The sequence below is a fragment of the Girardinichthys multiradiatus genome, chromosome 20 (assembly GCF_021462225.1).
Source record: "Girardinichthys multiradiatus isolate DD_20200921_A chromosome 20, DD_fGirMul_XY1, whole genome shotgun sequence".
Lineage (NCBI taxonomy): Eukaryota > Metazoa > Chordata > Actinopteri > Cyprinodontiformes > Goodeidae > Girardinichthys > Girardinichthys multiradiatus.
In genome coordinates, this window is record NC_061812.1 from 34,065,283 (window position 1) to 34,087,535 (window position 22,253).

The 22,253-nt window shown below is 39.1% G+C and overlaps 1 protein-coding gene across 5 annotated transcripts in view; it reads left to right on the top strand.

Annotated features, from left to right (window-relative positions):
* Positions 1-22,253, top strand: part of dlgap4b (discs, large (Drosophila) homolog-associated protein 4b) — a 172,030-nt gene that overhangs the window by 139,657 nt on the left and 10,120 nt on the right. Inside the window, exons 6-13 of one of the 5 annotated variants that reach the window (XM_047347281.1) lie at positions 173-387; positions 3,181-3,285; positions 3,888-4,035; positions 6,487-6,736; positions 7,001-7,153; positions 17,098-17,537; positions 18,936-19,024; positions 20,594-21,078. In XM_047347281.1, coding sequence (XP_047203237.1) covers positions 173-387; positions 3,181-3,285; positions 3,888-4,035; positions 6,487-6,736; positions 7,001-7,153; positions 17,098-17,537; positions 18,936-19,024; positions 20,594-21,078 — 1,885 coding nt within the window. The remainder of the gene's footprint in view (positions 1-172; positions 388-3,180; positions 3,286-3,887; positions 4,036-6,486; positions 6,737-7,000; positions 7,154-17,097; positions 17,538-18,935; positions 19,025-20,593; positions 21,079-22,253) is intronic. The other 4 variants (XM_047347282.1, XM_047347285.1, XM_047347283.1 and 1 more) reach the window with 4 other exon arrangements.

Below are 22,253 nucleotides of genomic sequence, written 5' to 3' on the forward strand. Positions count from 1 at the left end.
ATAGAAGAAAGTTTGAGGGGTGTAAATACGTTTGCAATATTTACTGGTACATATTACCTTAATCAAGGCTTTACTGTTTATGTAAGTTGTCACATAAAATTAATATGTGAATAACATAGTTGCAAAAAATAACTCAAGACTTTGTGTTTTATCCCTTCAATGATCCCTGTAGGGGGATTGGAGTAGCTCATTAGGTCGCAGTGCGGGTTTTAATGAGATCCCATGTCGGCGGATGCGCAGTGGTAGCTATGTAAAGGCCATGGGAGACATGGAAGACAGTGACGACTCCGAAGGAAGCCCTAAACCCTCGCCCAAAAGTGCTGCTCGTCGTCAGAGCTACCTCAGGGCCACACAGCAGTCGCTAAGTGACCAGCTACCCCCACGCAAGTAAGAGAACAGACATATATACATATATATATATTGTTGCCTCTGGCCTAGGCTGTATTCTTTATTTAGAGCCTCTTAGATTAAAGTTTTATGATTGATTGTTTAAATCTCACACCATTAGGAAAGTATTTTCTCATAAGACACCAATGGACTCCTAAAAGTACACTGTTTTCAAAATTGATTGGCAAAACATCCCAGCAGTCAAAGGGAAATGAATATTATAGCCAGTTTCCACATTCACAGAAAGAAAACCATTATGCCGTATCCCGTCCTGAAAGTGCATAGGAAGACACCAGCACGTAAATACAGAGTCCAAGCCGAGATTACTCACACATGAAAAGCTCCATCCTCTTGTTCACATGTTAGTTACTACCACACTCAAAATTCATCTTGTTTCTTTTCAAGTATTTTGAGAAATACAGCTGTTTGGACATATACAAGCATTTCTTTTTTTGACTCTTGAATTTTGACTTCTACTTCATCCTTTCTAAATGAATTGGCTTTCAAAACCCAGCAGAAATAATGCAATAAGATACAATTTTATTTATTCAAAAGTAAGCTAATCTGCTAATGCAAGATTGTATGATAACAGTAAAAGAAAAAGAAAATTTATTTTATTTAGTTTAAAAACAAAAATACCCATGTTTACGATAGAAGCACTTACTTCTAGAATATCAAGCTAATAATTTAAAGCCATAATATGACATAATACATAGTATTAATAGTGCTGGTTTTAATGTTCAGTTATATATTAAGAAAGTGAGTGACCATGGGTGTGTTAACAGTGTTTACATTTTTTTTTTTTACATTTTTAAACTGATAGATCTCTTAAAGTATTGATGGGATGCTGATAAATTCACTTGGCTGATAAGTTAGCTTGTGTTAGCTAACCTGTGGCGGGCTGTTTATTTTATTGACAGACAAGCACACTATTGTGACTTGTTGCAAATGTTTGTTTTAAAATAGTGCCTTCCTAAAAAGATGCATTGAGGCTGCTGCTCTGATATGCAAGAGAAAATTTAAATGTTTTGGTCTTTTTTTTTTTCTTTTACTATTTGCTCTTTTGGCTATCATACACCATTGACTGAAAACTTCCAGTAACATGTGAGGGCGGGGGATTGCTACTCTACCTTAAAACTGGAAAATTGTTAAATTAAAACTGATTAAAAAAAAATATACAGTCACGGTAAAAAGAAAGTACTCAGTGTTTTTGGGTAATTTGTTTTTACAAACATTTCCAATTTGGCTTCATCTTTGAATATTATTGACATGGTGGAATCTGCTCTGTGGGGTTTTGAACATTTCAGGGGAGATGACATGACATGTTGAACCTGGTACCGATCAGATTATTTAGACATTAAACCCTAGATTTGAGATGTGTGTTTTCATTTTACTACGGCTTCAGATTCTCATACACTGTACACTGTATTGGTATTGGTACAAGTATTCACTCGGCCATCCAGATAATTAATTACATGTATTCCGATAGCTTCCCTTGCCACAGGTGTAAAAAATCCAGCACCTAGGCATGATGGCTGCTTTTTCAAGCATTTATGAAAGAATTGGTCTCTCTTAGGAGCTCAGTGAATGCAAATGTTGTACTATGATTGGATGCCACTGTGTAATAAGTCATGTCGTGTCATTTTTCTTGTAGAAAGTATGCCAGTGTCAGCTGTTAGTGGTGTTATAACAAAGTGGAAGTGTGTTGACAGCAATTCAACCATGAAAGGGTAGGCAACGTAAAATGACAGAGCAAGGTCAGTGGTTGCTGAGATTCATACAGCATCGATGCTGGGAACCTTCCGCTGAGCCAATTGCTACAGTCCTCTAAACATCATGTGACCTTAAGATTAGCTCCAGGACAGTGCATAGAGAACTTCATGGAATGGGTCTCCATGGCCAAGCAGCTGCATCCAAGATCCATTCAAAGTGTCAGATGCAGAAGGCCACCACTGGACTTCAGAGCAGTGTAGACGTGTTCTCTGGAGAAACAAATCAGGCCTCCCTTTCTGGCAATTCATCAGACGGGTCTGGGTTTGGCATGGGCCAGGAGTACAGCACCTGCCTTACTGCTTTGTGTCCAGTGTGAAGTTTGGCAGAAGGGATTAATGGGTGGAGAAGTTTTTCAGAGCTGAGTTCCAGTGAAAGAAAGTTTTAATGCTTCAGCATATTTCATACTCCCAACTTTGTAAGAGTTTGGAGATGGCTCCTTGCTTTTCCAACATGACTGCAGACCAGTTCGCAAGGCAAGGTTCATAAAGACATGGACTCGTCTGCACAAAGTCCTGACCTGAACTTGATAGAACAACTTTGGGATGAATTAGAGCGGAAACGTGAGCTAGGCCTTGTACAATATCAGTGTCTGACCTTACGAATGCACTTATTCCCATTAACACACTCATAAGCCTTGTAGAATACTTTCCTAGATGAGCTGAAGCTGTTATTGCTGCAAAAGGTGGGCCAACATAATATTAAATCCTTTAAATTAAGAATCGGATGTCACTAAAGGCAGACAAGCAAATACTTGTGGCAACAGAGTGTATTTTGAAAGTTGGTAGGCAATTTTTCTGTCGCAAATATTTATCAATGAGCAATACATTTATACCTGGTCCTCTTAACATGCAGAGATAGCCTGTTTATACAAATCTGACATTGTTATCAAATATGTATTGCGATATACATATGTAAAAGTGCAGTGCATAGATCTTAAGTAAAATACATTTGATACCCCAGCCCATCTCTGATCATCCAATGTTACTCTCTTTCGTTCTGAACCTACCTGATTGCTGTTAGCAGCAGAACCTTGGATTTCACATTGTTGCAGGGGGAGCTGGACGCCCTGTGGTCTCCACTCCACAGCATGTCCTCTTTGCACCAGCTGGACAGGTCAATGAGCAGGTCAGTGGTAGGTCTGTAAGCCTCTCCTTAGGGGCACAGTGCAAAACACGGGTTTGGAGTTAAAACTCCAAATGCAAAACTCATCTCCTGCTTCAAACAGCTGCTAACTTATTGTTAGCAGCTTCATGTTGTTGCACTGTGTGCATTCTTTGTCTGACATTGCTGCTGGCACTGCATGCTCAAATTCTGTAATGGGTGACCCAAAAATAAGGAAATTGAATTAGAGACTATTTTAAGAGATGTGCTTACACATAAATCAAGGTCAAAATAAAAAAAAGTGTCTTGAATGAAGGGTATGTCCACTCTGTATCTCTTTTTCAATTCCTGGTTTGCTAATCAATAATTTTAAGCCTCAGTTGATGTTTCCCTGCCGCCACTAAGGTCATGATGTGAAAACATCAACTTATTGTCCTTTTCTGTTTTACAACCCCAGTTCCAATGAAGATGGGACGTTGTATAAAACATGCAAATCGTTGTATTCTGTGTTTATTTATGTTTTACACAACGTCCCATCTTCATTGGAATTTGGGTTGTACGTTCTTTGCTTTCGATCCCTATCACTTTGTTATGTTTTTTTATCTGATCGTACTTCCGTTTTCCAGCTGTCTTCCATCGCTCAGAGAAATTTCAAATAATCGCAGCCTGGACAATCTGGACTGTATTGGAGGACCAGGAGATTTGGCACCATGGGAGGAAGACAGCTTCAGCCAGGCCTGCAGCACCTTGGGCAGACGTAGTTGCATGGGACAGGTTAGTCATTTTTTATTTTAAATCAGAAACAGTAAAAGAAGTTGTTTGAACTCAAATAACAAAAAGAACTTTTATGTTTATTTGTTTGCCATTAGGCAAGAAAAGAGTATGTAGAGTAAAGAGGGTTGAATACAGATGCATACCACATTTTTCAGATTTGTAATACAGTTGAAAGACATACAGGGGTTGGACAATGAAACTGAAACACCTGTCATTTTAGTGTGGGAGGTTTCATGGCCAAATTGGACCAGCCTGGTAACCAGTCTTCATTGATTGCACATTGCACCAGTAAGAGCAGAGTGTGAAGGTTCAATTAGCAGGGTAAGAGCACAGTTTTGCTCAAAATATTGAAATGCACACAACATTATGGGTGACATACCAGAGTTCAAAAGAGGACAAATTGTTGGTGCACGTCTTGCTGGCGCATCTGTGACCAAGACAGCAAGTCTTTGTGATGTATCAAGAGCCACGGTATCCAGGGTAATGTCAACATACCACCAAGAAGGACGAACCACATCCAACAGGATTAACTGTGGACGCAAGAGGAAGCTGTCTGAAAGGGATGTCCGGGTGCTAACCCGGATTGTATCCAAAAAACATAAAACCAAGGCTGCCCAAATCACGGCAGAATTAAATGTGCACCTCAACTCTCCTGTTTCCACCAGAACTGTCTGTCGGGAGCTCCACAGGGTCAATATACACGGCCGGGCCGCTATAGCCAAACCTTTGATCACTGATGCCAATGCCAAACGTCGGTTTCAATGGTGCAAGGAGCGCAAATCTTGGGCTGTGGACAATGTGAAACATGTATTGTTCTCTGATGAGTCCACCTTTACTGTTTTCTCCACATCCGGGAGAGTTACGGTGTGGAGAAGCCCCAAAGAAGCGTACCACCCAGACTGTTTCATGCCCAGAGTGAAGCATGGGGGTGGATCAGTGATGGTTTGGGCTGCCATATCATGGCATTCCCTTGGCCCAATACTTGTGCTAGATGGGCCACGGACTACCGAACCATTCTTGAGGACCATGTGCATCCAATGGTTCAAACATTGTATCCTGAAGGTGGTGCCGTGTATCAGGATGACAATGCACCAATACACACAGCAAGACTGGTGAAAGATTGGTTTGATGAACATGAAAGTGAAGTTGAACATCTCCCATGGCCTGCACAGTCACCAGATCTAAATATTTTTGAGCCACTTTGTGGTGTTTTGGAGGAGTGAGTCAGGAAATGTTTTCCTCCACCAGTATCACGTAGTGACCTGGCCACTATCCTGCAAGAAGAATGGCTTAAAATCCCTCTGACCACTGTGCAGGACTTGTATATGTCATTCCCAAGACGAATTTACGCTGTATTGGCCGCAAAAGGAAGCCCTACACCATACTAATAAATTATTGTGGTCTAATTGTCCAACCCCTGTATATGTGCCCTTTATCATTACTTGTTACAATTATCCGATACTTTGTGTGTATCACCCAAAATCCTATTGAAATTGATCTCTGTATGTGGTTGCAACATGAACAAATTTGAAAACATGTAACAGGAAATACAACTTTTACAAGGCACTGTAGGTGCATTTGTGCTTGCTCATACAACACAACAGTTTTGTGTGAATTTTCAAAAGACTCAGTTTTAAACAGTACTTTGTCTTCTTTGAGCTGCTCTCGTTTCCATTTTCACTGTTTCTGTTTAAATGACTGTGATATAATGAGATCCCAGTGAACTGTTTCCAGCTGCCTTGTATTAATGTTATTACCTCAAAGACAAATGAGGGGACAGTGATTGTTATAGGTCCAATTTGTCCACTAACAGAGAAGCCATTAGCTTGTCAATGAGAAGGTCACTGAGATGAAGATCAGCTGTGCAATCTTTTTCTAATTACCTAATTTTTGCCTCAATTTTCTTCCTAGTCGCATGCATTACAGCTAATTTCCTGCGTAGAAATGTGACTGTTAAATCTGCATGTGCAGCAGGCCAAACCAAAACTTTTGCTGTCAAGTTGTGTAATATTCATTCTTTTAAAACACAAATTACGTGAGAAAAGTTTAAAAAATAACTGCTAAAAACCTTTTGCCGATTTGGATTGATGGAGTGGGCATAATCGTTACTTTCTCTGCTTCATTTCCATCTCTCTGGTGCTGACTTCCTCATATTTACTCCATCTATTATTTAATTTAGTCAGTGAGTCATCAAAATGCCATTTCTCTGTCTCATTTCTGTCAATGAACAGATATCTGCAAAGCTGTCTTGCAGAACTTTCACAATTTCCATAATCCTTACTAAATAATGACAGGTCTGCAGTTATTGCACATATCATGCGGACCACCAGTTTTTTCATTTGAACATGTTTTTTTTATTATTTTAAATCTAATCCAGAGTCTCATTTGGAGGAGCAAAATTAGGAAAAACGAAGGTTAATAGTCCCGTGCTTTTGTAATGTCTTTGTCCAGTTGCGAGACCTGGAAAAAAGTCATCATTATGGAGGCAGAAGTTCAGAGTCCACCTTCAGAGATTCCCATTCTCAAGACATCTTGGAGCCTCCAGACATGCCCATGCCAACATGCTTCCGATCCCGCAGTCACAGCTACCTAAGAGCTATCCAGGCTGGCTGTTCCCAAGATGACGACACCGCTTCCATAGACTCAGGCTGCTCTCCACCTCCAACTGACTCCTCTGTTCGTACATACGGCACTAGCACTGGTGAGTCATTTTTTAATGAACCACAAAATAATGGAAAACCAAGGATTTTATTTTGTCAAATTTGTTAAAACTTCCTAAAATACCACCATTTTTCTTGCATTGTTTTGGTTATTTCTTTTGTCAACCCTTTCCTTTAATTTACAACCTCTTGGTCCAAGTCAATGCTGTCCTCTGTATTTCACTTGGTGCTTAGCAAGACACGTCATCCAACGTTTCCCAAAGTAGCATATTTAGCTTAAATTCAGCCTCTTTTGCCCACACTAGACGACCTTTCTACACAATGGAAGACATGGAAAGAACAGTTTGCCTCTTACCTGATAGCCACTGGCTTGGACAAAGCTCCAAAGGAGAAACAACTTGCAATTTTTCTTCAGCGTTTTGGAACAGATAGACCACGCATCCTACCCACACACACAGGTAACGACTCAAAACCTCTTCCCTTGAAAAGATCCAATTAGTTTAAGTCTCATGGACTTCTAAATAAAAAGATGGACATTATCTTAAAGCACTGGTTCTTTCTTTATAGTGAGGACCTCCTCAGTGAATACACAGGTCCCCAAATACTATTGTATTGGCAGGCATATTAAAACAGGACTTGAACCTTTTGTAGTTTGTTGTGTTATTTTTTTTTTCATGTCATAAAAGAAGATAAAAAGGATCATGTTCTTATCCACTGGCACTGTGTGATTGTGCATTCAGTTTCACTCAGAAGTCTAATGTCCATACCAACATTAAGGCTACAGAAGATCCTCGTTGGGAAAATTGACAGGAAGGCTCCTGAAATTGAGACACTTTTATTGGTAGTGGCAGTGAGTTTGTCCTGATCATTTCCCACTCGGTTTCTCGGCTTGCAAAATATGAGGTGTGCCAACGTTCCCAGATCCATGTTCTGACTTTAAAGGTAAATAAGAAGTCACTGGCACTTGTTCTGGGTGTATTGTCACCTGCTTCACTTTATACTGAGAGCTCTTGAAACCACTCTACTTCTATTTTCAGTAGTTGCTAACTGACACAGAGATCGAAGAGCTTAAACAATTCACCTTTTTCGCTGTTAATAAGTTTACTATTTATATTAGTGGTTGACACAGAGTACGGCTAAAGGCAACCCATGTACCAGTGATACTTATACCACAGATTGAGAACTATGTCCGGGACTTTAGTTCACTGAGTTTAAAGACAAAGCACAAACAAACGACACAAAACATGCAACATTTGCTTGCTACTTTACTGATGCAATTCCAGAGGCAGTATGATTGTGAATGTGAGAGGTGACAGAGGTTAGGGAAAGGTGTTTTTTCTGTTTCCTGGCGGGTACCTGAACACAGAATTACAGTCTTTTTGCGTTGACCTGAGCTTTTGACACCACCAATCCTCCACCATGTGGCGCTCTTTACTGTAATCTTCTAGGGAAAGCATGCTGCCTTCATCGGATATTGTCATGTGGAAATGTTCAGTTCTGATGTTGCATTATTGAGGATCTGCTGCCTACTCATATTTTTTACTTTTTGATTTATTCTTTCGTTGTTTGGTTATGTTTTTTTATTTTAGTTGTCTTTCCATTATTTATTATTTATATTTGCACACTATTATTATTTCTAGGACAGTTTTAGCTATTCTTTTAACATACATTTTCAATTGCTTTGTTACTGTGTTATATTTTGCAAATGGATTATGAAGAAATTAGTAGCAGTAGCAGTGGTTAAGTTTTATTTATGTTTCCAGCTAATGTTGGCATTACTGTTATTGATAATGATTACCTCACACAAAAGGTAGCTAAAGCTATGTCAGAAATTTTAATTAATTAATTTAATTCAGTTTATAAATACCGTGTTAAATGACAACAATTTACATCTCAAGGCATTTTACAAACAGGTCTAATGCATATGAAAATATATTAAATCCAATTCGGTTCAAATATATTTAGTTCCAATGCAATCTGATTTTATAGTCAAATTGAGATCCAGTTACAAAAAGTGCAGTTTGAGCCTCGATTGAGCATTTAATAAAACACTAATTAGAATTATGCCACTGAATAAATATTTTTTTTATTTATTTAACGATGTGGCAAAATCCCGGAATCCTCCAAACGTGAAGCTTTGATGTCAGAGGCGTTCCTGAAGGCACCACACAGTGCCTCCTTCCATGGAGTTGGGAGAGACGCCCCAAACATAAACAGCCAAACCTCCTTGCTGCTGCTCATCTGGATAGACGGGCTAAATGAATGAAAGAACTACAAACAGCTGCTTTTTAGTATTGTTTGGTTTTAATAATTACGACGTTTATCTCCATTGGGGAGGGTAAGTAGCCCATTTAGTCGTACGGTTTTTTGCGCTTTCCACCAACTTTCTGTTTATTTGTCGCCACTAATGACAATTGCACATATTGCTTTCCTGTTTTAACCGTGACTAGCCATTCAGCAATGAAAGCCGATGTAGAACTTTATTGTAAAAGTTTTCAGCGCTCTGTTTTAAAGCTGGGTTACTGCATGCTACATCATCTTATCTCTGTCTGGGATATTTAAGTGCCGTTAATAGACAGATATTGAATCAAATTAGGGCTTCTTTTTCTTTGGTTTTTGAGATAAAAAATTTCCAAGGACATTTTTCCAAGCCTGTCCTCCTTTGGACCCTGCATGGAGTTAAGTTTGTGTGTTGCATCAATGATGGAATCCCTATTTAAGGAGTCCAGTAACAAAACATGTAAACAAGCAGTTCTGTAGTTAAGCTGCTAAACATTATTTTGTGTATAATAGGAATAACTCTTACGGTGACAGGTCGTTAAAAACATAAAACTTTGTTGGTGGATAAAATATCACTGATGGGCACACAGTTGACATTTACTAATAAAGATCACACATTTTGTGGCTAATTTCAGATTTCAAATTTTGTAAAAAAACAAGACCAGGTTACAGAATTGTCTGGTTCTGAGTAACTAACCCTCCAGGTTATGGGGCAGAGGCATTTTTTCAAGTAATGCAAAACTACAAGTAATACAGGGTATTTCTTTAACTCCTTTATTTATTTATATATATATATATATATATATATAATATCCATTGCAATTAATATTCCAAACAATATTTGTCCAAATTAGTGTCCAAATTAGTGTTTGAGTGGAAAAAGCTTGGATATAATTATCATATTTGTTAAGTTATTAATTAATTCATTTATTTATTGTTACTATAAAGGAGTCTTAAGCCTTTCTGTGATCAATCATTAAGTACTTATTTTTGGAGCAGAGGCAACGTCACACTGTGTGTATAAGGGAGAGCATTTGTGTTGCACAGCTCTGCAGTTCAACAGGGTTTTACTGTTATTTTAAAACGATGGCATGATTACAAAAGTGACATTAAAGTGCCTGTGACATCGATTTAAAAAAAATTATAAATTCAATTCCATTTATGGAAAGGAAACATTGATAAAATATTTAAACAAGTAAATTCATGTCCCTGAAATGAAAAGTTGTTGAGATATATGGTCATAAATGTCACTAAAAAGGCATTTCCAGACTACTCCTTTGCGATTTTGTTGCGCTCTTTTATGATGTCAAAGGGGAATCCCTGCAGGTAAACTGACTGCTGCTACAATGGCTAGCAACACAGAGAGCAGCAGAGAATCAGATATTTCTTCAGATATATTTCAGTCACTATCACAGAGAGATGAAACAGAGCCAGGAGAAGACCGTCAGCTTTCATCAGATGGCAGAGCAGAAGTGCTCTGCCATCTGATGAAGAGACAAGAGTCTATTTTTGCTGGATGCTGGAGCACAACCAGAGCACATAAGCATGAATCATAACGCACCACCAGGAAGCAGGACGAGCAGGACATCCAGATTTTCGAAATTAGGCCCTAAAGACAGACTAGATCTCGATATATTAATAAATACACACATATATTTATATAGACACCTTTATATTAGCATTTGCTAACATCAGTTACTGGGTTAACTAAGGTATTTTAAACCAAGCAATTAAACATTAAATCCACCAAATTAAGCAACCAATATAGCTTCGCTGCACCCAGTGTACTCACCCATTGTAGAACAAAACACATGAAAATGCATAAAATGAAAAATGACACAGTTTACCTGGTTTAACTCTCACAGAATTAGTTGTTTTGGACTTGCTAGCTCATTTATCACTGGCTTTCATTGTGCAATCTGTGTATGGTTCTTGGAGCTCCTCTGGGTTTCGCAGTGAACCGGACCGGACCAGCGCACATGCAGTGTAAATACGGCACTCAGTGAAACAACCGGAGGCGAAGTGAGCAGCATAGAGCAGTAGCAGCAGACTCAAATAAACATTTATTTAAATATATTGTATGCGTGTGCAATTTATCTTGTTTACAACTGTTATTAATAATAATAATAATTTTGGATTATTATTATTAATAATACAAATAATTCTAATTATTATCATAACCATCATTGGGCAAGAGGCAGGGTATCCTTAGACAGGTTGTCTGTCCATCACTGAGACAGTGAGGAAAAACACCTATGCAAGCACACAAAGGGGCAATTTAGAATTGACCAGTTAAGCTAGCAGTCATGTTTTTTTGCCCTGTGGGAAGAATCCGGAGTACCCAGAGTATGCATGCAAACTCCATGCAGAAATTCTGAGAAATTGGAGGATTCGAACCCAGAACTGTGCTGCTGCAAGGCAACAGTGCTACCAACTGTACCACCGTTCAGCCATATTTAGCATTTAGTATTAGTTATTAGCAGGATTTCAATAGTTTGCATGATTAACGGCGGCATCTGTGTGCAACCCCTTTAAAACAAGACCCCTATCTTAGTTTGGAGACTTCCAAAAGCCTGCCAACATTTTAAAAATCAGGCATGTTCTACAACAGACAGAGGCTGAAAGCTCATAAAAATAAGGCAGAGCAACTTTCCTATGGGGTAACAGTGTTCCTGTTACTCCCAAAGGTGTTTTAATAAATTCTAGAATGGATAATGATGTATAATTTACCTTATCTCATCCTTAACAAAGTTTCCCAACTGATGGGCAAACAAATGACATCCATGTGTCATCTGCGAAGCTACCTAGCGGTATGTCTTTATGACAACTTGGACCAAGTGCTGACAATAATTTTATAATGGATTTAAAAATAAATTCTTTTTAAACATGGTGTATAGCAGGGGAATAGGTATCCTGCTATCACTAATATAGATGTAAAAAATTTATTTAAACAGTGTTGTCCTTTTTTTTTGGACTACACAGCAACGGTATAACGCATTATATTACCCATCAATAAAGCTATGGGGCAGCTTTCAAAGGTGTTTTTTGTGGTGCAGTGAGTGGAATTGTTTTAAATAATTTTCACCTCCTAGAACATCTTGACGCAAATTGTTTTCTTGGCTAGAAAACTGTGACCTAGCGATCAAAATGTACAACAGAACCTCGATTCCAGTGGCACCAAATCAGCAGTTCTCAGTGCCCTCACTAGATTCCACTCTGACATTTTTGGTGTATTGTTTTTTATTTTTTTTGGTATTTGTTAAAATTCACTATTGCTTGTAGCTGATGATCATGCAGAGATAAGCTTTATGCTTATTCAGCTGTGAAAGTGAGGTGGAGTTCTGTAAAGTAAGCAAATATATTACAGGAAACTGGCTGATTATAAAACATGCCACTTACACTGCTTGTCTGAAGTGTGATTCTGCTGTGAGTGCATTTTGTTTGAGAGGTTGTGGCAAAAAAACTCATCATGAATCAGATGTATTTAGGTTGCTTCCTCAGCTACACTCTTGGCTCTTTATTGTTACTCTGTGTGAACAATGGGTGCTTGGGGTTAAACTTCAGACCTCTGTATAACTGGTCGGATCTCTTATGTGGTTGATCTGTGCATGTTGTTGTAGTTCTGGTCAGATGGATCTCCACAACGTCAAGCTCACAAGAACAATAAACAAAACAGCAGCCAAGGGCAGCTCTCAGCAATCTGTGTTGGAAACCCAACCAGCGCTAGGTTAATGATGGTAATTGATCACAATGCTGATATCTTAATGTTTAGCTTCATTGCATGGTCTTTTCTATTGAGCACTTGAAATATTTTTTGGCACACCTATAAATTAGCATTTCATTTAGCTATGCATCAAATAATGGAGAAATGTATTTTTTTCCCTAATCAAGTTCTTGGTTAATCAAAGGATTTTTAAGGACGCTGTTAAAATTGGACCACAAAGATTCCCATGTTAACTATAGTATGTCCTCAGAGACTCTTCTATACATCATTTACGATACCATTTCCATATTGGAACAGCGTAATTATTGTTGTAGTCTCCTATTGCTTGATTGCTTTGCATGTCTTTTTTTATTAGGTCTGGCTATGCTACTCTTATTTCATGTTTAATCTCAGAGGCTAATGTCAACTATTGAGACTGAAATGCTATTTTACAGTCAGTCTTAGCAAAAAGAGAATCTCCCCTACACAGCAGGTAAGAGCAAAGTCCATGCAACCTGCTGAAAAAAGAGGACATCATAGGAAGGTTATTTAATTATTTTTTAATGCATTTGCACAAACCTGCAGGAAGGTGTCACTCAACAAAATGTTATGCAAAACCCCAGTAGGTAAGACTGAATGATGGCCTCACAGAGATGAGAACAAACAAAACAGCAGACATTAATTACTGAGATAACCACAGTATTTGCACATTCTTGCAAAACAGTTTCAGGAATCAGTATCTAACAAGTTTTCTCATACTGTTTGTAGAATTTAAAGTCATTTTAATGAGATGCCAAAGAAATGGTAGATATCATCAGGGATTTTGAAATGAAACATAAAGCAATGCATTGCTCCACGTCCCCAACTTGTCGCTGCCCACTGTCAGTCAGCTGGCTGAAAAAAGACTCCTACACTTTCCCAATTGCTCACAAAAAAGGCCGATTTGCTAGTTTAAAAATATTCCAATCATAACAAACATGGATAGTCATGACGTGGAAACTAAAGGAGTGCCACCAATCGGCTAACATCAGCTTCCTACATTTTTTTGCAGCAGCTGCAGCAGTAGGAATCATCAGTTTTTAATAAGAAATAGTTTGACTATATCACGTTTTTATTTAAAATTGTTGTGTTGAATGTAATTGTACTCTAAACCTAATACCTAGTTGTGCCACCCTGGGTGGCAACAGCTGTTAGCAATATTTGCGATAACTTGCAGTGAGTTTTTCACATTAATGTGAAGGAACTTTGGCCCACTCTTCTTTGTAGAATTGTTGTAATTCAGCCACATAGAAGGGTTTTGTGGCCTGCTTTAGGCCACAAAACTTTGACTAGACTTTGACTAGACAACACCAAATCCTTCATTTTGTTTATGTTTCTTTGAGGAGTTCAAAGGTGGACTTGCTGGTGTGCTTCAGATCCTTGTCCTGCCATACAACCTAATTGCTCTTGAGCTTCTGGTAGAGAGTAGAATTCATGGTTACATCAGTTATTTCAAGTCATCACAGTATCACCACCATGTTCACTGTCAGCATGATGCTTTTTTTTTTTTTTTTTTTTACAAAGTTTATCCGTTTTATGCCAAATGTAACAGGACACACGTTGCAAAAGGCTCCATTTAGTCACTGAGGTTAACTGCGACAAGTGAGGTTTACAGTTCTTTGGCTATCGTTTTCAGCTCTGAGCTCCTGGATGTGTTGTTGATGTGCTCTTGGAGTAATTTTGGTCTTTCCGGGAAGGTTCATCAACATTCATATTTTCTACATTTCTGTATATTGGCTGTTACTGAGGTTCACTGCCATTCCAAAGCCTTACAAATAACTTTGTGACCCTTTCTAGCATGATGGATGCTAGATGACCTCATCATCTGTTTCTTTGGATTTAGGCATGGGGGGGGGGGTGGCCAAGGAGTGGACAGATGTTCTATTCAAAAGATCTTTTAAAGATTGCAAATAAAAAAACAAGTGAAAGATTCTTAAAATATAATTAAAAAACACTTTAATTCGGAAAGTCAGTTCTAAGGGGCTGTCATCCACCTGCATGTCAGAGCCCTGATTGTCTTGTCTGCTTGTCGTCTTCAAGTTGTTCAGGTTTTGGAATGAAGACAGTCTTGCTGTCTGGAGATGGGCCAGTTCAGGTGTGGTTTGGGTGTCGTCTCGGGTGTTGAGGATTGATATCAGTGTCTTTGCTTTGCTGGAATGTGATGCTGGGTAACCAGGAGCAGTTCACTATTTGGTGTCACCAGTGACATGAAGGCATGCACTTTCAAAACATTCAGAGCTATGACAAGTGTTTGGCAAATGCTGCAGTGGTGTGTCAGTGGGAAATGTTTAGTTTTGGATTCCAAGGCTTTTTTTTTTTTTGTCACCTGTCTTCAACTACCACATTTATGCAGGCTAAACTGATCATTAGCTGGAGCAGAAACAACTTTGTCAGAGAAATAAAACTCAAAAAAGCTTGAGTGGCAAAGCATACATTAGCAAGACCTCACCAAACATTAAAATATGTTACTTTAATATTATCCAAAAACATGCCTGTTAGGTTAATTGGTAACTCTAAATTGCCCTTAGGTGTATGAATGAGTGTGTGTATGGTTGTATGTGTGTTGCCCTGCGATGGACTGGCGACCTGTTCAGGGTGTACCCCGCCTCTCGCCCATAGACTGCTGGAGATAGGCACCAGCTCCCCCGTGACCCACTATGGAATAAGCGGTAGAAAATGACTGACTGACTTTAATATTATTATTAGGTATAGTCTGTCATCACCTATTATGCCGAGAGGAAAAAATAAAACCTTTTGAAATGTTCATTCATAGTTAATGAAAACTAGCATTCTTGAGGTCATATGAGTTTTGAGTTTGTTAAAGTTGCTCAGCTCTATCTCTGCAGAGTACGCAATAGATTACATTGAACAACACTCCTTTTGTTTGAGTTCTTTCAGTGCAGTTCACATGTTAATTTTGAGACCTTTTCAAAATCCTTGACGCGTTGAGATTTTTGATTGCAGCATTCAGGACAACATGGTAGAAGCAATGGTGTTTCAGAAAAATAATGAAATTCACCTTGATTCCTTATCTCTGGAGTTTGACACTAAAAATCTAATATCTGGCTAACTTTTATAGATTTCCATTCTTTACAAAATTTAGAAATTTAGATTTTTTACATTGCATTATTTTTGGCAATACTGATATGAGATATGGCAGAGATGTCCTGTGTGTCTGAGTCTGTTTATTTTATTGCACAGGTTTATATAGTAGTCACATGAACCAGAACATCATGTTAATCCTCCCTGCTGACATGATGCATGGATTGTATACTATTCTTAAGTAAATTTCAGTAAAAATGCCAGAACTTTGTTATATTTAAACAAAAATCGGAAACAAATGTATAACATCATTGCATTGCTTTCATTTAAAACATAAAATAAATGATTTTTCCTATTTGGCTTAAATCATAATACAATGAATGTCATAGTTTTGGAAATGTTCGCTATACCATTACCATTTGATTCAGATCATTAGGTTTAAGAAAAAAGGAATCATGGAATAAACACCCACTAAACTTAGTAGGTCTGAAGGTTTGTTGCACACAATATTATACCATTTTTCCTTTTCTGCTCTTAACATATTTAACAAGCTGATATTAGCTGCTTAATAAATGGGGTTATCTGCTTGATTAGCTAGTCTGCAGTCAGGTGCTTGACAGACAAGCCACATGTATCCTTAATAATAGTATGTAGTGGCTGAAAGTATTTCTAAACAGTCCACTGTTTTCTGTCTCGTAAGCAAATTCATGTAGTGACCTTCTGTAAGCCAGCTGACTGGCAGCATGCAGCAACACATGAAGAAGGGGCCAGGATTTTCCTTCTCAATGTTTTATACAACCAGCACTTTCTCTGACATCTCATTAAAAGCTTGATACCAGTAACTGGCCCATGCCTAGTTGAGAGGTTCAGGCTTACACTCTGCCTCTTAAATGTTGCAGCCTGAGTGTCTTTCCATGTACCCCTATGATCATAAAACTTCCATCATAATTACCTTATTACAAGTCAAGGTAATCTGTGCTCCATGGCTCAGATTAATTATAACTACGCTCCACTGTGTAATTTTATCTGTGTATAATTTACATGATGTCTTCAGGCAAACGGATTACATCATCTTGCAACATCATTTCCACTAATATACTTCAAAACGTAAAGGATGCTTTGTGTTCAACGTATCATCAACTATTTCCTTTTATTGATGGGTAAGGTAAGATAAAAGGTGACTGCTCCAGCAGTAAAATTAATTTTAATAAATGGTATTAAAATGCATACTGTACAGTACAGTAAAAACTTTTTGGTCCAGAATCCCTAGAAGTAGCTACTTCACAACGTTATCCTTTGTAATCCTTTTATCCTAATCCCACTGTTTTTTGTTTGCAGTCTCTACATGCATTACAAGCTGTAAGAAGGTCGCTCCTCCACCAGTGCCTCCGCGCACAACCTCCAAGCCCTACATATCGGTGACAGTGCAAAGCAGCACAGAGTCGGCGCAGGACAACTACTTGGACCAGCAGGATAGGAGGTCAGAGGTCAACAGCCAGTCAAGCCACGCTCACAGCAACTCCTCTGACAGCCTTGACAGCACCCGTGCCAACAGCCTGGCCCGGGGTATTCCTCGTCCCCCGCACATCATCCCTATTCCCGTTGCTACACCAAGGGATCCAATCATCCCTAGCACCGCCAATGCTTCCACCGAGACAAGTGACTCGGTAGTCCACAATGAAACTCTGAAATCAGGATCTAGTAAAGGGAATTTAGCAGCAGAGGAACCTTTTGTAGTCCAGGTACCAAGGCGGAAACTGTCTTCTATTGGGATACAGGTAGGCTATTACAGTTTATCTAAGTGTTATTTAACCGAGCCAACAGTTGTTAAGGCACATGGAGGAAACTAGTTCATTGGATATATTGTGATACTGTGGTCTAAAGTGTATTAACGAAGTCATTTTCAGTGTTCCAAGCTAAAGGTCTACTATTGTAATTGTAACTGACGTACTGCTCCTGCTGGCAATGTTTTCCAGTGCAGCAGTCTCCTGACGTCCTGAGCAAATATACTGTGTTTGCTCTTTATTTTGATATCCATCCATCCATTGCCCACACCCACTTCCAGGGCAGGGGCTACTGCCAATGCCAATCATTGGGCGACAGCCGGGGTACACCCTGGACAAGTCACTGGTTCATCTCAGGGCAACACAGAGACCCTCAGGACAAACATTCATGCATGCACTCATTCCTAGGTGCAGTTTAGAGAGACCAATTAATCTATCAGTCATGTTTATGGACAACAGGAGTAGTCTTGTATGTATGGAGAGAAAATGCAAAACTTATGCAGAAGGATTCCCTGCCAGGATTCGACCTTCTTGCTGCAAGGCATCAGTACTAGCCTCGTATGTCTTTAAAGGAACATGAAAATTCTGAACAGGTACAATGCAACTGCTGTTTTAATTTATAGAAAATCGAGTATTTAGGCCATATTTCAGCTAGACTCTCAAAATGAGCTGGTCTGAGCAAAATCTGGTACAGGCCTTAAGATGGATCCTGGCTTGATATGGCCAGTTGCATTTTGTTATTCGGTTTGTCAATAATTGAGCTTGTAAGAATGTTCACTGGAGGTCCAGTCAATAGAGTGCTGGCAAACTTGCCTAAAAAGTTTTTCTCTTACTTCATAAACCTAATGCTTTGCTTTTAACATCATTGATTTAATAACTGGTATTTTGGCCGCTCTGTGCAGCTATCCCTAACATAAACAGTTGTCTGAATACAGGGCACCCAGCAGGTCACATGACACAGACGGGACACTGCATTAGCCAAATCAATCTTTCAAAGTCAGCATCATCTTAATGGGTGACAACATATATTTCATTGATTAGGGAAAACACAGATTAATTATATCAACAAAATAACTGCTCATGACGCAGGTTTTGTTGAGTAACTATTGTTGCTCATTCATAAAACTGCAGACAGTGAACCAATACCAGGTATCATGGGTTTGACTTTAGTCAGAGACTTCAATACCAATCAATTAAAAACAACTTGCCAATCCACTACTTTGGATCCCTACTATCTTTGTATCTGCTGGGATGGTTTTTCTCTTGTTTTGTTTTTTTTTTTTTGGAAATTTAAAGACTTTTCATAGTTTCACTGATATAAATATGCATGGCCATATTTCTAACCCAGCATCGTTTTCCTCTTGCTTTGGTTTTCTGTTTATTTCTTTTAAGGTCGACTGCATTCAGGAAGTTCCGAGAGAGGAGACCCCGCCTCTGGCCAAATTTCAGTCAATAGGAGTACAGGTGGAGGACGGGTGGCAGTAAGTCCTCTTCCTGTCCTTTTAACAACGTGAGGAATTTATATTATAGCCACACACACATTCTTCTCACTGTCTCCTCCCCCCCCCCTCCTATATAGGACCTTTGTACATGTGAAACCATCCTGGGTGTCTTTGTGTGTGTGGTGTTTGTGGTGTTGAAGCACATCATATGAGCATTTACTATTTAAAGATCTCCTCAAGGGCAGTTTGAATGTTTAAATGCTGTACAAAGATTAGTTTTGTTTCATACACTATGTTCATTTAGTAAATTCAGTTACTTCATACATTTGTACATTGAAACATAGGCTTGGAAAACACATTTAAGTATTTTATTAAAATGGTTTTTTTAAAATAATTTATTTTGGATGTAATATGTTTTCTTCCATTTCTTTCTATACAGCGTAGTGTTTGAAATTGCTTCTAACATTTACACAAAGACACTGGAAGAGAATAGCTTTCCAAATAGTCACTATTTCTGTTTTTTGATGTGCAGAAAGAAACCATCAATATGCAGAAGCTACATTTGAAATGAGTGTTGTTCTGCCCAGCTCTGTGCCTGAATTCAAAGAAACTACAATGACCACTTACATTTTAACATTGAGGAAGGCTTTGAATGTGTTTCTGCTTATTGTTAAGACCCATGTCCTGTCTGATGCAGTGCAGTTTTCTGTTGCTTCTTTTCTCACTTGTAAGTTTACTCCTATTTATTATTGATTCTAAATAAAATTGAGCTCCCTTATATAAACTCTCAGTTCCTTCAGCCGCAGTTCATTTGTTTTCCACATCGTCTTAGACTCAGTTTGCTGTTCTTTTACTCTTGTGTGTATTAAAATACGTTTAGCCTTTTGTCTGAACTGCATGATAACAGGAAGTGGAGACAATTAAACAGAATTCACATGAAGTCCATTATTCATTTACTCCATTGAGGCGAGAAGCTTACAGGAGGTCTCGGTGCTCTGCTTTCATGTTTCCTGTATCTCTATTAACCAACAAAGTGACCAGGCATTTAAACTAAACATTTCCTATTTGTTCCGGCAAGGGAGATTCTAGAATGAGTTCTTATTTCTTAGTCCAAGATACAGTCCTTCGCTAAAGTATTCACTCCCTTTGAACATTTCCACATTTAGTTAAGTTACAAAAATTTTACCTGCCATGTATTCTTTGGGGATTTTATGTGATAAACCAACAGAAAGTACTGTATATTTGTAAAGGTCTACTGAAAAATATTTACAAATAAAAATATGAAAAGTGTGCTGTGCATAACCCAGGCTCGGTCAGATTGGATGGAGAGCATCTATGAACATCCATGTGTTATTTTGCCACAGATTTTAAATTAGATTTTTTGACCCAGTCAAAGTCTAGACTTCAATCTTACTCTAACACTTGGTCTATCACATAAACTCCTAATAAAATACAGAAACGTTTGTGGTAGTAATGTGTGAAAACGTTTGAGGAATGTGACGGCTTTTGCAAGAAAAATATTGTTTCTTGCTTTTTGTTCTGTTGGTAAGGCCAATTTCTAAACTGAATTGAATTGAACTGTGACACTGTCACTTTGTTTTGTTTCAGACTCAGTCGCTCCAGCAGTATGGCCTCAAAACAAGAAACAGACTCAGACACACAGGATATCTCTGCCATATCTCATATCAGTATTGCCAAAAACTTTGAGAAAAAAATCATGGTCAACAGTGCCAGTCAGTCAATGAGCTCCCCTCCTGGACAATACTCTTTAGACAACGGAGAGCCAACTGGTGACTCCTCCCCACCACCTCCCAGGCAGATCCTCAATCGCTCCACCACACGGAGCAGCTCCTCATCTTTTTCTGAAAGCCTGGATCCAGCACTGGACCCCTCATCTCTGCCACCCCCGGACCCCTGGCTTGATAGCGGAAACGGTAACAACGGAGGCATCTCCGAGAGTGGAGGAGGCGGTACGCTGTGCAGGAGAGACGGCCACTGGTTCCTGAAGCTGCTGCATGCTGAGACTGCACGCATGGAAGGTTGGTGCCAACAGATGGAGCAGGAAACCAAAGACAACCAACTCTCAGAGGACGGTAAGGTTGGCAGGGTATTCATTGCACATCAGGTCTCTGGGTTAACTTGCAGGTATCAGTGAGGACAAAGCCACTGGGAGCCCAACATTTTATTCCATTATAAACTACATTGCCACATACATATGAACTTGAGTCACATCCCATTCTTTATCCATTGGGTTTAATATAATTTTACCCTTTGCAGCTATAAGAGCTTCTGGGAAGGCTTTCCCCAAGGTTTAGGAGTGTGTTTATTAAGGTTTTTGCCAATCTACCTAAAGTGCATTTGTAGGGTGAGAAGGCCTCTCTCACAGTCTCGTCTCTAATTTATCCCAAACGTGTTCTGTCGGGTTGAGGTCAGGACTCCAGTCAAATTATTTCACACCAAACTTGCTCAACAATGTTTTAGTGGACCCTATTTTGTGCCCTGGTGCACAGTCACTTTGGAAAAGGAAAGAGCTTTCTCCAAACTGCTCCCACAAAGTTGAGAGCATGAAATTATCCAAAATGTCTTGGTAATCGGAAGCATTAAGTTCCTTTAACAGGAGGTAGTGGTTTGAGCCCAAGTCCTGAAAATCAGCCCTACACCATGATCTCAAAAGTTACAGAATACATATGATTATATTATAAAAAAAACTGTTGACTCAATGCAGTAACGTAAGTGTAGTTCTCCCAGCAGCTGCCAAACCCATACTCGTCCCTAGCATTACCAGACTGTGATTTATGATTCGTCACCCAAAAGAACATGTCTCCACTGCTCTAGAGTCCAGTGACTGCATGCTTTTCACCACCCCATTAAGCTCTCAACAAACTGTTCCTTAGCTAATTTGAAGGCCACGTGATGTCTTTAAGGTGTGTAGCCGTTAGCTCTGCAGAAAGGTGGTGGCCTCTGTGCACTATTCGCCTCAACATCCACTGACCAAACTCTGTAATTTTAAGAGGCCTACTACTTCCTGGGTGAGTTGCTGTTGTTTCCCAAATAGAAGGCAGCTGGATGACTTGGTGAAGACCTTTCACTCCCATCCAAAAGGTCGGAAGAAGTCTTTTGGATAAGACATATCTGATGTTGCATTGCAGTGTATAACTCATTTCTCACTCCCTCTAATCAATCTGTTGGACAAACACAGCATGGAAGGGATGATGCTGTAATACCTGGGGTTAACGCACACAAGCAGGCCTGTAATCTCCAGAATTAC